This window comes from Cygnus atratus, chromosome 6, assembly GCF_013377495.2.
Source record: "Cygnus atratus isolate AKBS03 ecotype Queensland, Australia chromosome 6, CAtr_DNAZoo_HiC_assembly, whole genome shotgun sequence".
NCBI classification, from domain to species: Eukaryota; Metazoa; Chordata; class Aves; order Anseriformes; family Anatidae; genus Cygnus; species Cygnus atratus.
This window is the reverse complement of record NC_066367.1, coordinates 30,868,616-30,882,541: the sequence shown is the minus strand read 5'-3', so window position 1 is coordinate 30,882,541 and position 13,926 is coordinate 30,868,616. Positions and strand designations below refer to the sequence as shown.

The following is a 13,926-nucleotide window of genomic DNA, read 5'->3' as shown; positions in this document are numbered from 1 at the left end:
CTCCCATTGATTTCAATGCGGTCAGGATCAGGCCCCAAGTTTTAAAACTTTTATTCCTCAATGTCCCTTTCGATAACATTGCAAACCCCCGGTCTTAACAACCTCAATGTGCTTCGGACGTGTTTATGGCCGCAAACGTGCAATATGGCAAAGAGACACCAAAAGGTGCAGTTGGGGGGCCGATCCTGAAAACTGTGGAGGGACTTCTCCTCCTACAGACATTTTAAAAGAAGAGGAGGGGAAGAGTAAAGAAAAAGCAGGCACATATTGAGTCCAGTCCTGCATTCGTGTGAAGCAAACCATTGAGCAGCACAGCGGCGAGGGCTGACTGGACCGGACAAAACCTGACTCAATTTATTGTCTTTTGTTGTGGTGTGCCAGGAATGCAGGAGCTCGAGTTATTCTGAATTTGGGCTGACTCTGCCGATGGCTTTGTACTCCAAGGACTTGTGGATTTCTGAAAATTGGTGCAGCTCTGATCTCTGGCTTTACAGATTTTCTCCCTTCTAGGGCTGCCTGAATTGTTCACATAATAATTTCGGTTACTCTGTGGCAAATAATAAATTTTGTGAATTTGTGATTAGTTTGCTACTTTTGTGTAGACTCAAATTGGATGAGTCTGATATTCTCCCTCCCAAAATACAGCTCCAGAGAGGGATTTGTGACATATTTGATATGCAGGTCTGTTCTAGTACTTGTCTTGGTTTACCCAGAAATTATTCTAAAATATTTGCCATTCATTGCATGCTTTAACATTGACACCAATTAGTACAAAGTTAACTCTGTTATTTAACTGAATATTAAAGAGTTACTGGGTCAAACAGCCACTGAGGTTCATACACTATTTATTTATTTATGTGTTTGACCAGAAATTTAACACACAAGCATTTTCCTGGATCTTATTTTAAATGACAGAGTCTTTGCAGAAACAGGAATATAAAAAGAACAGCAACAGTAGGGTTGGTCACTGCTTTCCCGGTAAACACAGTAACTGCTCATTGAGATAATTAAAGCACCAGCATTAGAGATGCATAAGATAAGGACAGAGAAGTGTAGGGCTGGATTTGTGCAACCTTTATGCTACTTGATGCACAGGGTTGGGTCAGATGACTCAAGGAGTTGCCTGCAAGTCCATCTTCTGTGATTCTGTGCACAGGGAATAGCCGTATTTATTTTTAGTTCTTGAACTCTCCTTGCAAGCTCACTCTGTCCAAATTAAATAAATGCCTAAACATCTTTTGAAACACTTGGAAGCAGATTCTGAAGCCCTGATTTACTTTCAGACTCACACAGGCAAAATTCCTACAAAATTCAAGAACAGTTTCGCCAGACACACAAAGATGTTAAGTTTGATTATCAGAAATCCTAATGGTGTAAGAGTGGCTTTGCTGAAGCAGGAAGAACCTAATAAGGAGTCATTAAAAAAAATAAAAATAATAATAATTAAAAAAAAAAAACAAAACACAGATAGGATTTGTCCCTTAATATGTAGCAACAACACTAATGATGTTGTTCATGTTCAGTCACATGCATGTTTTCATAAATCATTTTTAATAATTTATTAGATATAACGAGGAGCTTGAAGTGTGGCAAGCTTCTGCAATTTTAAATAAAGCTTTCAAGTAACTTTTCAGGCTCATGGAAGTGAACCCCAATAGCGAGTAACACACATCTGAACACACAAATCCATGGCAGAGCTATAACCTCCTTGCAGGACAGGAGCACGGGACGGGTGCTGAGCTCCCGCTTTACTCAGAGCCACTGCTGCAGGGTCTCCTCTGGGGCCGGCACAGCCCAGTATAGCCCAGCACAGCCCAGCCGTGCCAAATCACTAGAAACCAGCCCTCAATTTCGGACACCGACTCTGAAACCAATTCAGTGCGGGATTTGGGGGGCAGTGGTCAGAGTTAGTGGGTTAAAGGGGACCTGCAGGAGCCTGAATCTTTCCACAGCACTCTGGAATTTACTTTTTTCAGGAAAAAAAAAAATGTATCTGTGCTGCTCAAGTCCCTGGCAAGTTAGAGCTGCCCCTCAGTGAGCGCCCTGCACCTCTCATGGCACACAGGGCTCAGGGCTCCGAAATGGCCTCCAGTGGGGTGACAAGTGCCAGTGCCCCCACCTGTACAGACAGAAAGGCACAACGTGCAGGAGGACGCAGAGAAAGGTGGGAGGCACCAATGCCTTGCTATCTGCTGGCACTGCTACGTGCCTTTACTTTTTTGCCAAGAGGCTGTTTTATCCCATCTACGGCAATATTGAGTCCACTAAGCCATTGCTGCAGCTCAGGCGGTGCTGATTCCCACTTTTAAATTAAAAAAGCTCAGGTGAAAGCTGGCAAATCTGCATGCACGTGAGTTTTGTCTCTGCCTGCGACCGTGCGTGCGTGCACCTCAGCCCAGTGCAACTCCCCTGACCTCGGGGCTGGGGGATTTTGCTCCTGACAGGCTGGATGTGAATAAAATCATATGGTGCTGTGTTTTCACAGCTCAGCCTTCTGAGTCCCATCCCTCTGCCACCGAAATCAATGGCAAAACTCCCAACTTCTCTAGTTGTATCAGATGAGCTTTGTTCCATGGACTGAAACGATATAATAGATACCAGGTGTCCTTGATAGAGCCTGTGTGGTCTACAAGTAAGTGGAACATATTTTAAAAAGTCAAATACGAAACAGCTACATCACAGAACCTGTAATAACCCCCAAACTGATATTATTATCTCTGGATGACATGATCGGTTTCTGAAATGTGACTCAGTATGTAGTTATATGATGCATCCCATAACAGACATGTTCTGAGGGAAACTCAGCCGCATGTTACACTGCTACAGAAGCAGATCCACATTTATGCCCATTTCCACAAGAAAGCACGGCCCTCGTGTGTTTTTACTTAAGGCAAAGAACCCCAAACAACTTTAAATTAATCCAGAAATCCACTTTAAGTATACGTCTCTGCATGTAAAAAGACCTAAAGAAGTAAAAGGCTGCACGTGAAACCTCCAGGCTGCTGTGCTGACATCCAGCTCCCCTCTTGCTCCAAGCTGTGACCCTGCCCTGTGAGATTCCCTGCCTGCTTTGCCCCAGCCAAGGAGCCTCAGCAGCTCCCCCAGTAGCACAGATAGGTGGGGATGGTCTGGTCCTATAAATACCCACGCCTGGGCCATGTCAACCATGGGATCCCACACCTCGTAATGGGTGTAGCTGGATAATGGGCAAGATTTTCCTGCTGCTCTCCCTGGTGTGTAGGTGGCCCAGGAGCCTTGCTCGGCTCAGGCAAAACTCAGTGCCCTGCTCTGCACTGACATGAATGGGAATCACTCTGCCCACTCCAGGGCCTGATCCTGACTCACAGCACCTTCAGAGAGGACCTCAGTGCAGCTTCTGCTTGGTCTGCCCAGGGGAGGACCAGGGTTTCCACCAGGTATCGTCAGATCAGTAGCCCGGGAACATGTGAATGAGAAGATCCCAAGGAAAAACTCAGGGAACAACAACTAAAAAGATTGTTTTTCCAATCCAATTAAATATCCTCAGATCTGACAAGGTCTACCCCAGTTCCTACCCAGAAGGATGTCTCCTGGGGCTGCCTGCATGCTGGTGCTTGAGCCTTCTCCTGCTTGGCTCTCACCTTGCACTTCCATGTCTTGGGGCAGCTTCCTTGGCTGTCCCTGGCCACAAAGTTGGCCCAGGGCTCTTGTGGGGAGAAACAGCACCTGACAGATGAGGCACTGGAATCAGGGGGCTTCAAGGCTCTTTTTTCCCCCTCTCTGCCTAAGAGGCAGGAGCAAGCCCCACATCAAGCTTCCCCCCTCCACCAAAAACCCTGACGTTGCCCCTAAGGGCTGAAGGGCAGCGTGTGCTCGCCCCCAGCCTGGCCGCATGGGAAGCACCTCCTCAGCTGGGGCCAGGGGCTGCTGCAGGAACCCCCTGGGAGAAAGTACGCAAGGTGTGATGCTCCTAGACTGAATTTTAGGCAGTCAAAGCCCTCAGCTGCCAGCCCTTCTGCAGGCAAAACTGCTGCTGGAGGCAGCTCCTGGAGTCAAAAACGTACAGGTTTAAATGAAATAATAACAAAACAAAACAAAACAAAAAGCTACACTGGGCATCAGGAAAACACCCTTTAATGGGGCTCGACCCAATTAGTGTTTCTAAGAATCCAGTGCTATCTTTCTCTAGTCTTATCTTTTAACAGCCATCCTCTTTCATTATGGATTCGTCCCCTTAAGAGGGTTAAGTACTCGTAGTTTTCCAATAAAGATCTTGGAAAGTACGTTCAAGAGTAGCTTATTTTAACATTAATCACATTTAACAAGACTTTTACCAGAGTGGAGAGAACGCGTAACTAATTGTTGGAAGATCTGGTCAAGTTTATTGTAATGGGTAACTGTCGGGCAATTATGATTTATTTATTCTCAGGGAGATAAGGCACGCATTGTTCTCTGCAAGTAGGAAAAAAAAAAAAAAAAAAAGGAAAAAAAAACAACAGGGTTGATCTTAAAGTTATTATTAGTTACTTCCCATGCTCTCTTCACAGCTGAGGGGACCCACTGCAGCACAGACCCCATTCGCTGTCCTCACTCCCGATTTCTGGGTTTAAGCCGCCCCTGGGGGCAGCCGGGGAGGCCGTGCAGGTGCCCCCCCTCCTCTGCTTTTGGGGTTGCTGCTGGGGGGCGACACCGGGCAGGGTCACCGAGCCCCGCTCCCCGCCAGCCCCAGGCCCAGCGCTGGCGGGTGGGGGGGGGGGGGGCAATGGAGGGTCTTTAAATCTGGCGGTCAAAAAAAAATTAAAAAAAAAAAAAAAAGGAAAGGGGGGGGGGAAAAAGGGAAAAAGAAGCGCCCTGTTATTGTACGCTGCTATCCTCGCCGGCCCTGCCGTCGGGGCGGCTTTACCCCCGCCTTTCCCCCGAGCCCTGCGGCTCCAAACAGCCCAAGCGAGGATGAGAAAGGGAAAAAAATAAATAAATAAACCACCAGGGAATGTGCCATGTGCCCATGCCCCTGGCATCGCCCCGGCGCGGCGGCTCCTTCCCGGGCTGTCCCCTCCGAGCCCCTCCGGCCGCACCGATGGGGCCGGGCAGATGACACCGGCACCGCCACGGGGCCCAGCCGGCTCGGCTCGGCTCGGCTCGGCTCGACTCGGCTTGGCCCGCTTCGGCTTGGCCCGGCTCGGCAGTCCCGTCCCCTTTACCCGTCCCCTGCGGCCGCCGCTCCCAAAGTTTTATTCGGCCCCTCGTTCCTCGCTGCTCACCTGGTGCAGTCAAGGTCAGAGCTCAGAGAAAATGACTCCTACTTCCAGCAAAACCTGGCTCACCGACTTACTCAGCCGGAAGAAATTGCTGCACCACCTCGTTTACACACACTCTTTTAAATCAGTTTCGAAGCCATTTGGTGTGGACGGAGCACAAGGATGCACCTTACGCGCTGCAGTCCGACAGCCAGCCCGAGACGGCGGCTCGGATGCTCCGTGTCCAACTTGCCAGCACGGGGAAAGTTACAGATTAATTTATTTATTTTTCTCGGCTCGGAACTTGTAACCCTTCTCCCCAGATTTCAGCCCTTCGCCATCTGGCAAAGCTTTTCCCAAACGGTTTTACATTTACCCTGAAACCGTTCGAGTCGTGGTTTTAAACCGCCCCGCAGCTCTGCCTTTATTTCTTGTCAGGCAAAATCGAGTCGGATCGAATCGGTTTCACCCATACGAAGCCGGAGCCCCGGGGGAGGCTCCGGGCCGTGCCCTCTGCTCCGGGAACCCCCGGGGCGAGCGCCCCGCCGGGAGCCCCCCGCCGCTGCCCCCCAAGACCTCGTGGGCGGCTTCGGGGGGGCGACACCGACCCCTGCAGCCCCCCTCTTACCCCCCCCCCCCCCCCCCCCAGCCGCCGAGGGCTCCAGACAAACAAATATCAGCGCCGGCTCGGCGGGCAGAGCTCCTACCTCCGCTTAGGCACTTGTTAGCGCTGCCTCGGACCTGACTCGACGGGGCGGGAGAGGAGCAGCGCTTGCTAATATTCCCTGTAAACCACCGTGAGATTCACTCTCTTAATCCCGGCGTGGCCTCGGGACCCCCGGGGGAGGCGTGGAGGGAGCCGGGGGGGCAGCTCCGAGCCCCCCGAGCCTCCCCGCGGCCCCGCGCCGTCGGTGCCCCGGGCAGCGCCGCTCCCCCGACGGGCCCGAGCCGGGGGCCCCCCGCACCCACGGCCCTCCAAGCAGAGAGGGGAGGGGAAGAGGAGCCCTCTTGTAAAGCTCCCGGCCGTCGGAGCCCTCAAGATAAACATCATTAGAAATCATTGTAATTGGGATTGTGAAATCTGACCTCTGACCCGCCGGGCTACGTGTCACAACCGTGTCCGCTTTGATTCCTCGAAAGGCGGCACAAAGGAACAAGCTCCGTGACAGGAGGCAGCGGGATCTGCGCCCCGGCCCGAGGGGACCGACGGGGGGGACCACGCGTGGCCTCCCCCCACCCCCCACCCCCCGAGTCTCATCTGCATATGCAAAGCGGCGGGGCGGGGGGAGCCGGGGGGCGGGGGGGGGGGCCGAGCGGGCCGGGGTCCCGGGAGCGGGGAGAGACGAGCTTCTGGGGGTCCCTCCATGTGCAGGGAGGTGGTCGGGGTGATGGGGGCGTCTGCTGGCCGTTGGCTGCGGTCACACCCCCACCGCGGCTCCACAGAGTTGGGGAGGGGGGAAACGACCCTAATTTCCGACGGCAGGACGGGAAGGACATTCTGCTTTTTCTCCAGGGCTTTTCCGTCCGGGCTTGTACTTTCCCCGACGTGAGGCTTGGGTTTCCCCAGGGCAGGGCGTCCGGTCCGCCCCGTCCAGCCCCCAGCCCGCACACCTGCTCCCTGTCCGACGGGGAAGGCAATGAGGTTCCTGCTCTCAGCCCCTGGCCCCTACCCAGAAGGGAAGGCACCCTCGACCCCCCTGGCTGCCCACCGGAGCAACCCCCCCCCCCCACCCGGTAGGTGCCTGTCCAGGAGGTCGGGGGTCGCTCCTGGAGCCTCCTGTCCCCACTGAGGCCAGACCAGGGCCACGCCACCCAGTTCCCCTGGTCCGCTCCACCTGGTTACGCTCGCAGAGAAATCCTAAAAGCATAATTACATTAAAAAGCCTGATTTGCTTAAATAATCCTCTTTAGGCTGCCTTTAATCTGCTCTATATTCCCCTCGTCGTCTTTATCCCTGCCTTGTCCGGCTCTGCTGAGCCCGACCCCGCGCCCCGGAGCCTTTCCCCGGCTGCAGGTAGGAGCGGGCCGGGTGGGGGGACGGCGGGGCAGGGGGAGGCCGGGGCCCCCCACCCTTAATGTCACCCATGGGTGCTGAGCAGGGAAATCAACGCGGGGCCGGCTCCAGCAGCTGCACCCAAACATCTGGAGGCCGCAACTCCAGAGCCCCCCCCGGTGCGTCATCACCCCAATTTTCCGCAGAAATGACATTTTCGCCTCTACAGCTCCAGGGAAGCGAGAGGCGGGGGTCAGAGCTGAGAAAAGCAGCGAACTGAATTTAAACGGGCTCTGGGAGGGGGGCGCAGCCTCTCCGCGTCCCCCCCCCCCCGACGGCAGCAAGTGAGGGGACCGGGGGTCACCTGCCCCTGGACGTGCCCGGCAGTGGGGCTGGCACGTCGAAGGAGGGTTTTTTTTTTTTTTTCCTGTGGACAGAAGCTTTAAATTTACGTTTCGATTCCAACGGAAAGGGGAGAGGGAGAAAGAAGCGAAGAACTTTAGATGGCGCTCTACGACGTTTCTTTACAGCCTCCGAGCCCTGCCGGCTCTCCGGCCTGCCGAGAGACCTCGGCGGGCAGAGGAGGGGGCTGGGCGGGGCTGGGGGGGATGCTGGTGGGGGGGGTGCCATCGGGGGGGATGCCGTGGGGGGGGGGGGGGGGAGATGCCGTGGGGCAGCGTGGGGTGGAGCAGGGGGTGCGGGTGAGGAGGGCGGGGGGCTCTCTCCGGGCAGGGCAGCCCCGGCCTGCGCCTCCAGCCGGGCTGCGGGGTGGCGGCGCTGAGCAGAAATAGTTGTGTATTTTTTTTTAAGAAAAAAAAAAAAAAGCAAATAAAAATCTCACAGGCCGCTTCTCCGCTGCCCTGCTGCTCCCCTTCCCCTCTCCTAGGCGGAAAACCCCTGAAACCTCCGACGGAGCGAGGCCGGGGGGAGCCACGTACCCGACGGGAGCTGCCCGGCGCTGCCGCTCGCCCACCCCGGCCCCGGCAGTCGGGGGGCTGCGGGAGAGGGGCTCCGGCCTCGGCTTCTCGCCCTGACTCCAGCTCTCCCCACTTCCCCGGGCCTCGGGGGAGGGCTCCAGAGGGGCGAAAAGAAAGAGAGGCGCCACGACGAGCCGACAGGCAGCCCCGTCGGATGTCGCGGCTCCGTCTGCCCCACCGCTCGGCACCGCGGAGGCCTCGCCCGGTGCCGGCCGCGGGGAGCGGACCCCGAGAGCCCCCCCTTGGCCAGCCGCGACCCCGCGGGGCTCCCACGCGAGACACTCGTGGGGGGCCGAGGCCGAGCCTCGACGGCCGAGGACAAAGCGAGCCCGGCGAGAAGCCGAAGCGAAACGGGGCCGGGCGCCGGAGAGGAGCGGGGGGGGGTGGTCCACGAGGCACCTTAACGCCACCGGCATCGCCCCCCCGGCCCCCAGCGGCCGAGGGGAGGCAGGGGCAGGGAGCCGGGAGCGGCCTCGGGAGCCGTGCCCGGCCTCCGGCCTCCCCGCTCTGCCCGGGGAAGGCTCCGCGGTGGAAATTCAAGATGGGAGCAGAGGAGGTGTCACGCAGATCCCTCCTCAACACATCCCCGAGAGCGGAACGGCCGCACGGCTTTCAGGCATTTTCCCGCAGGGGCTGGCGATATATCGCCGCGTATATCACACCGCGGGGGGGGCGGGGGGGGGGGAGATTTCTTGGTGAAAAGGGAGACGCGGGCAGCGAGGCACGACCGAAATAACCAAAGAGATTTTAAAAAATAAAAATAAAAAAGGTAGGAAAAAAAGGGGGGGTGGAAATATCGAAGGTCTCGGAAGGGTTTAAAAAAGGGGACGACCGGTCTAAAAATTGCTGCACTGATCCATCAAAAACAAAAACTAATTACGCCACTGAAATGGCACCATATACGCAGCGTACTGTGTATGTACATATATATTTATTTTATCTGTATATATATATATATACACACAAACGTCCATACACTAAAATAAAGAATTACAGCCAGCCTGGATCCTGAACACAGTCTACACTTTATTTCAGACTACAGATTTCTGAACATAATAAAATCTTTGGCTTGTAGCGGCGGGTTCAGTCTCGCAGTCTGTGGATCAGATTTTTATTTTTTTTTTTCCTCGGGAAAAAAAATAAAAAGAGAGACAGAAATTCACACACAAAAAAATAAGATCGAACGAAAGATCAGGAAAGTCGGACATTTACTGTAAAGCAAGAGCAACGGACATCGGAAAAGAAAAAAGGAAAGCAAACAAAACGAACAAACGAACAAAAGAGAGGAAGAGAGAGGGAAGGGGAGAGAGAAACTGTCCAGCAAATAGAGATCGCTACACATATTTCTTACCTGAAATTAAATATATACAAGGTCATATGCTGTTTGGCTATATAGAGATAATTTTTTTGTAAGCGTTCATATTTTTTTTTTCTTAAGTGGAGTCCTTATACTATGGATAGACAATAGATCTGCTTTTAAATAGCACCTGTCCGTGGCTAGGGCTGTCCTCACTCGCTCTCCTCTTTGTCCTGCACGGTGGTGGTGGAGTGGTTGTAGAGTCCCTGGGCCATGAGGTGCAGCGCCAGCCCGTTCTTGATGCCCGTCGCCTTCTTGATCTTGGCGCGCTTGTTCTGGAACCAGATCTTGATCTGGGACTCGTTGAGGCTCAGCTCCTGGGCCAGGCTCTGCCGCCGCTGCTCCGTGATGTACCGGTTGGCCTGGAACTCCGCCTTCAGCCGCTGCAGCTGCTCGGCCGTGAACGCCGTCCGCGGCCGCTTGTCCTCCTTCTCCGTCTTCTTCTTCTTCAGCTTCCTGGTGCGGGGGCCTGCGGGCAGGGCACACACACGCCGCTGGGCAGGGCCCCGCCGCCGCCCGCCGCCCGCCGCCCCCGCCCCGCCGCCCGACGGAAAATGGCCGACGGGGGGGAACCGCGCCGGCACCCCCGGCCCGGCCCCGCCGCCCCGGCCCCGCCAAGGGGAAGAAAGGGAGAGGAGGAGCGGGGAGGCCCGGGGAAACGCGCCGATCTCCTGCAACGGGCAGGGGGCGAGGGGGGAGAGTCGCCCACTAGCCCCCCGCCCAGGGCCCGTCGGGGCGCCGCGCTGCCCGCCCCGACGGGGGTGCTCCGGGGCTCCGGGGAGCGGCCGCCGTCCCGGGGCCGGGGTCCCCGCGGCCAGCCCCGGCAGCAGCCGGGGGTCGCCCGGGGCTCCGGTGTTTGCCCGGCCCCGGCGGACCCCGCATGCCGCCAGCTCGCCGGCCCTGCCCGCCGCGACCCCCGGACACCCAAACCCTAAGGGGGTTCCTTCGCAGCCCCATCCCTCGGGCCGCGCTGGGGCCGGGAGCCGTGCCGTGCCGAGCCGTGCCGTGCCAGCATCCCGGGCCCGAGCACCGGCAGTCCCGGGAGCGGAGAGGGAAGGCGGCCCTGGAGGATGGGGACTGCGAAAATCCCCTGACAGCTGCCGGGCCCACAGCCCCCAGCCGGCTGCAGCAGCCGGAGCCCGGCGAGGCCTCCGAGTAGGCCGAAAGCTCTTGTCCCGGTTCAGCCCGGCTTTGCCCCGGCTCGGCGGGGAGAGGGCCGGGGCCCGGCAGCGCTGGGGAGGGGGGAACGAGGCCGGCACCTTGCAGCGGGGGTCGCAGCCCCCGGCCCCTTCAGCCCGCTCGTCCCCGGGGCCGGGAGAAGCCCCGCGGCGGCCGGGGCCGGCTCCGAGCACAACAAAGAGCGCGGCCGAGCCGAGCCGAGCCGGGCCGGGCCGGGCCGGGCCGGGCCAAGCCGAGCAGCCGGAGGATGAGCTGGGGGCTTAAGGGACGACGTGCAAAAATACCCCTCTGCCCGAAGAAAGGGGAGGGAAGAAAATAAAGGCGCAATGCGAGATGCCTGGCGCCCGGCGGGCCTGGGAAGCGGTAATAACGCAGCAGCCGTTGCCGGGCCGGCCGGCGGCGAGGGCAGCCTGACAGCTCTATCACTCCATCAATCAGCGGAGTCAATCAAAACGGTTTTTTCCGAGCTGCGAGTCGCTGGACGTGTCAATAACAGGGGATGGAGGTGGCTCGGCCGGGAGCGGAGCGCTGCCCGCCGGCCCCGGGAGCACCGCGGCGGGCACCGCCGCCTTCCCCGGGTCCCCCGGCCCCGCATTGCCCGGGCCTGGGAAGAGGAACCGGCCCCGGTCCCGGACCCGGTCCCGGTCCCAATCCCTGTCCTGGTCGGTCCCAATCCCGGTCCCGGTCCCGGTCCCGACCCGCGCTGGAGGGTCCCGGGCTGCTGGCCTGGGGTGTGACTGGGGGGCACCCCCTCTCCTCTCCCCCCGCTTTAAAAAATAAAACTAAAAAACCTGACAGTGGAAAACAGTGACCAGCGGGGACAAAACGAGGGGCTGCGGGGTCGCGCCAAGGGGACGGTGCTCGCAGGGGGTGCCCGGCCGGGAGCCCCCCCGGGCCGAGCTTCGGCCCCTCCCGGCAGCGGTCAGGGAGCAGCGGCCCCCGCGGCCTATGGAGGCCGAAGGCCCCGAGAAGCAGCCTCTCGGCGACCTGCCCGAAGCCCCTTTTCCTCTCCCCCCCCTTTAAACCCCCCCCCTGCACCTCCAACAGCCGCTCAACATGTGGCTCGGCCAGCCCCCCCCAGCCACCCAGCCGCCCCTCCGCGGCCACCGGCACCAGGGAAATAAAACCGGGGTGTGTTTGGGGGGGGGGAAGAACAAAACAAGCGAGAAGCCAAATCCGCTGCCTTTTTTTTTTTTTTTTTTTTTCCCTTTTCCCCGCAGCGCTCCCGGCCCAGCGCCGCCGCGGTGCGGCCCCCCCGAGGCTGCAGCGGGGGGGGGGGGGGAGCGGCCGGGGGCACGGGCAGGGGCTCGCAGCCCCTCTCCGCATCTGAATGCGGCCGAATCGGGGCCCGGCGCCGCATTCAAATTCGGCGACTCGGAATAGGAAGGCGGAGGGGGTTTTGGGGAGGGGGGACAAGGAGGGAGGGGGGGGGGGACGGGGACGCGTTTCCTCTCGCCCCGGGTGACCCAGGACCCCCCCCCCCCCGCGCCGCCCCACGCGAGGTCCTCAGCAGGCTGGAAGCCAAAGCAAAGGGGAGGAGGGGGGGGGGGACAAGGGAAGGAGAGGGGGGGGAGCGACCTTGTCACGATTTTAACAGCTCCCAGATGCTCCGCGCTTCCTTACCCGAGGACGGTCTGTCTGAATACCTAGTGCAGTAGACCCAGGCAGGCCACACCAGCGGCTGTTGCGAGTCGGGCTTTATAACAGGTCCTCCATTATTAGAGCCCATGAGGAGGATGGCGGGGCTGCCGTGCTCCCCGTACTTGGCCGGGTGAGTGTCGCCCCCTTCGCCGGGGGGCTTGGCCGCCCCCGACGCCGCCACCCCCGCCGCGCCGGGGCTGGCTTTGGAGGCGGCGGCGGCGGCGGGCGGCGCGGCCGGGGAGCCGTCGGGCCCGCAGTTCGAGTCCGGGCACAGGAGGGCCGGCGGGTTGGGCGGCCGGGCCAGCAGCGGGTTGATGTTTTCTCTACCTGAGCTCTGCCCTCGGTCTCCATCCCGCTCCCGGCTGCTGCTGCTGCTGCTGCTTCCTCCTCCTCCTCCTCCTCCTCCTCCTCCTCCTCCGCCGCCGCCGCCGCCGCAGCCGCCGGTCGGAGCGGGAGGCTCCTTCTTGCAGCCGAAGTCCGGCCTCAGGATGTTGTCGATGAAAAAGTTGGTGGTGCGCTGGGGGGGCGGCGGGGGAGGCGGCGGGGGGCGGCGGCGGGGAAGGGGCAAGGGGCAGGGGGCGGCGGGGGAGGCGGGCGCGGGGCTGGGGGACACGGGCAAGCTCTCGCCATCGCTGCCGCTGCCGCTGCTCGCCGGGCCGGGCGGCGCCGATTCTCGGTGGCCGTGCCCCTCCGGCGGCTCTTCCATCCTCAGCCCCCGCCACGGAGCTCGCCGCCTTTTTGCCCCCCCCCACCCTCCCCCCCACCCACCCGCTTTACGCCCACCCCACTTCGCGGGTGGGTGGTGGGGTGGGGAAAAAAAATGTTAAGATTTTTTAAAAAAAAAAAAAAGGCAAAAATTAAAAAAAAATAAAAGAGAGAAAAAAAAAAAAGAATAAAATCCACTTGTTGGGCTGGAGCTGAGATTTTTTTTTTTCTCCCCCTCGCACGGATGGATCCAAAACCGGGAGAGCCACTCGAGGGCTTCTTCCCCCGTTTCTCCCGATCAGCTTATATTTCCATCACCAAAAAAAAAAAAAAAAAAAAAAAAAAAAAAAAAGCACCAAAACCGCGTGCAGCCACACAGCGGCCCCCCAAAAACCCGCCCCCCGAAAAAAAAATAATTAATAAATAAAATAAAAAAGGACTCAAAATCTGCCCATCTCCCCGCGGCGGCTCCGCGCTGCCCCGGTGTCCGCCGCGCTCTGCCCGAGCCCTTCCCCGCCAGCGTGCTCGGGCTCCGGGAGGAGGGGGGGGGGGGGGGCCGGTTTTTCTTTTTTTTTTTTTTTTTTCCCCCTTTTTTTTTTTTTTTTTGGCCCCAAAATAAAAAGGCAAATCTCTGACAGCTCCGGTCTTTGCAAGAAACTCTCCCTAAAAAATCCCTCGGCCCCACTTTTTGGGCTCGCACCGGAAGCACGTGAGGCGGCCCCGCACGTGGGGGCGGCCAATGGCGCTCCGCCGCCAACGCCGCCCCCCCCCCCCCGCCCCGGAGCCGCGCCGCGACGGGGCGGGGGCGCCCGGGCTCCACGCGTATTTAGGGACACCCCCCCCATCCCGTTAACCCCC

The 13,926-nt window shown here is 58.7% G+C and overlaps 1 protein-coding gene across 1 annotated transcript; it reads right to left on the bottom strand.

The window, feature by feature from the left end:
* Positions 1-9,299: 9,299 nt before the first annotated feature.
* EN1 (engrailed homeobox 1) lies at positions 9,300-13,069 on the bottom strand. Its single transcript, XM_035556112.2, has 2 exons — positions 12,346-13,069; positions 9,300-10,012 (listed from the first exon to the last, which is right to left on the bottom strand). The coding sequence occupies exons 1-2, from the start codon at positions 13,067-13,069 to the stop codon at positions 9,696-9,698; spliced, it is 1,041 nt and encodes a 346-aa protein (XP_035412005.1). The 3' UTR covers positions 9,300-9,695.
* Positions 13,070-13,926: the final 857 nt, after the last annotated feature.